This window comes from Micrasema longulum, unplaced genomic scaffold (assembly GCF_059751315.1).
Source record: "Micrasema longulum isolate JH-2025_06_02 unplaced genomic scaffold, ASM5975131v1 h1tg000561l, whole genome shotgun sequence".
Classification (NCBI taxonomy): Eukaryota; Metazoa; Arthropoda; class Insecta; order Trichoptera; family Brachycentridae; genus Micrasema; species Micrasema longulum.
Genome location: NW_028277757.1, coordinates 80,971 through 83,346, shown reverse-complemented (window position 1 = coordinate 83,346; position 2,376 = coordinate 80,971). Strand labels below are relative to the sequence as shown.

Genomic DNA, 2,376 nt, shown 5'->3' with positions numbered 1-2,376 from the left:
GAAATGCAATTCTCGTCATAATACAAACTTGTGTTCTTCAAACGTCTCTGAAGTTCATAATTCACCAGAAGTTATCGCTTCCACTTCTAAAAATAATTATATCATTCCAGCTACTACTCTTAGCAATATGTATTCGGCATCACGCCCTACACCTTCTTTTGTTCTCTTAGCGACAGCTGAAGTTGAAGTAAGGGATTATTATGGCAATTATCAAGTCGTTCGTATTTTACTCGATCCTGGTAGTCAAATCAATATAATTTCAAATCGCTGCGTAAACAGATTAGGTTTAAAACGCTGTAAGGTAGATACCCCGATGTCAGGCATTGGTCAGGTACCTACTACCTCTTCTCATAAAGTGAGCATTGAGCTACGTCCAGTAGGTAAACCAGATCCAGTATATTTTACCGAAGCTGTCACACTAGAGCGTATTTGCGGTGACATGCCAACCCACCAAATCACTAGTCAATATCGTCACCTATCAAATATTGTGTTAGCTGATAATCGTTATAACCAACCTCGTCCCATTGATATTTTAATAGGCGGTGAGTTGTTTCCCAAGCTTCTTCTTTCAGGCAAATTAGAAGGAGATGAAATGGCTCCGACAGCCGTAAATACCGTATTCGGTTGGATTTTAATGGGAAGAGTCTTGTCTGCTAACTCGAGCAATCAAATCAATTTACTGTCACATTCATTGTCTGTAATTGATGACACCCGACTGGGTTGTGCTGTTCAACAACTTTGGGAGATTGAAAATATACCTAACACTGAGCCATCAAATATCTCTGCAGACGATCAACGATGTGAAGAGATGTACCAGAACACTCACTCCAGAGAATCCGATGGGCGTTATGTAGTGAATTTACCTTTCCGCAATTCAGAGACACCATCGTTCGTCAATTCTTATTCAATTGCCCTGCGGCGATTCTATCATCTTGAAAAGCGCCTATTAAAAAATCATATTTTTTATAAGGAATACAATGATCATATCATGGAATATTTATCAAGCAATCATATGGAGCCCATTCCTCCCGGTGAATGTCAATCCTCATCTGCATATTATATTCCTCACCACGCAGTCGTGAAACCCGAAAGTCTTACGACAAAACTTCGTGTCGTTTTTGATGCTTCGTCCAAGGATGAGCGAGGTTCTTCATTAAACAACACCTTGTTGACAGGGTGTAAACTACAAACAGATATCGTAGAAATTCTTTTGAGATTTCGTCTTCATGCAATCGTCTTTACGGCGGACATACGTCAAATGTATCGCCAAATAAAAATGACTAAAGGTCATCAAGATTATCAACGTATTCTATTCCGTTGCTCTTCTAATGAACCCATTCGAGAATATCGACTCAACCGAATTGTTTTTGGAATTTCTTCGGCTCCTTTTCTTGCTATTAGAACTATGCATCAATTAGCACAAGATGAGAGAAATTCGTTTCCCCTTGCATCTAGCGTAATAATGAGAGACCTGTATGTTGATGACGTAGTATCGGGCTGTGATTCGCTAGAATCAGCTCGGAGTCTCCAGACACAATTAAACGGTATCATGTATTCTGGAGGATTTGAGTTGAGAAAATGGTCAAGTAATGAACCACAGTTTCTGAATGCTATACCCGAAGAACACAGAGCTTCGTCACTACAATTCGATTCTAATCGTGATTTTATCAAAATTTTAGGACTTGAATGGAATTCTGCAGAAGATCAATTTATTTATCACATCAATCCTCTTAACCGATCATGCACAAAAAGGACTATGCTTTCAGAACTAGCCCGTATATTTGACCCACTAGGATTTTTGTCGCCTCTAACATTCTTGGCCAAGTTATTAATACAACGACTTTGGCTGCTCGGGGTCTCTTGGGATAACCCCGTCTCAAGTGACATACATAACCTATGGGTAAGGTACACTACGCAATTACCTAATCTTACACAAATTAAAGTAAACCGACGTATAACTAACAACGGATCTCATGAATATCAAGTTCATGGATTCTGTGATGCCAGTGAATCTGGTTATGCCGCAGTTGTTTACTTACGCAGTTCGACAGCCAATCATCATCACCAGGTGGCACTTGTATGCGCCAAATCTCGAGTATCGCCCGTAAAGCGCATGACGTTACCGCGTTTAGAACTCAGTGCCGCTTCATTATTAGCTGATCTCATGCATTAAATTCTTAAAACACATTCAGAAATCAGCAATATAACAAAAGTATATGCATGGTCAGATTCAACTATCGTATTATCTTGGATTCAATCATAATCATCCCTCATTAGACATTGTTTATAATCACCCATCATCACTTATTATCCATATTCACGTAGTGACAATCGTATTATTCAAACCTTCATCATATCATACATCACATCGGTCGG

The 2,376-nt window shown here is 39.3% G+C and overlaps 1 protein-coding gene across 1 annotated transcript; it reads left to right on the top strand.

The window, feature by feature from the left end:
* Positions 1 to 313: 313 nt before the first annotated feature.
* LOC148280593 (uncharacterized) lies at positions 314 to 2,173 on the top strand. Its single transcript, XM_088228095.1, has one exon. It carries the CDS (start codon positions 314 to 316, stop codon positions 2,171 to 2,173), a length of 1,860 nt encoding a protein of 619 aa, XP_088084221.1.
* The last annotated feature ends 203 nt before the right edge of the window (positions 2,174 to 2,376 follow it).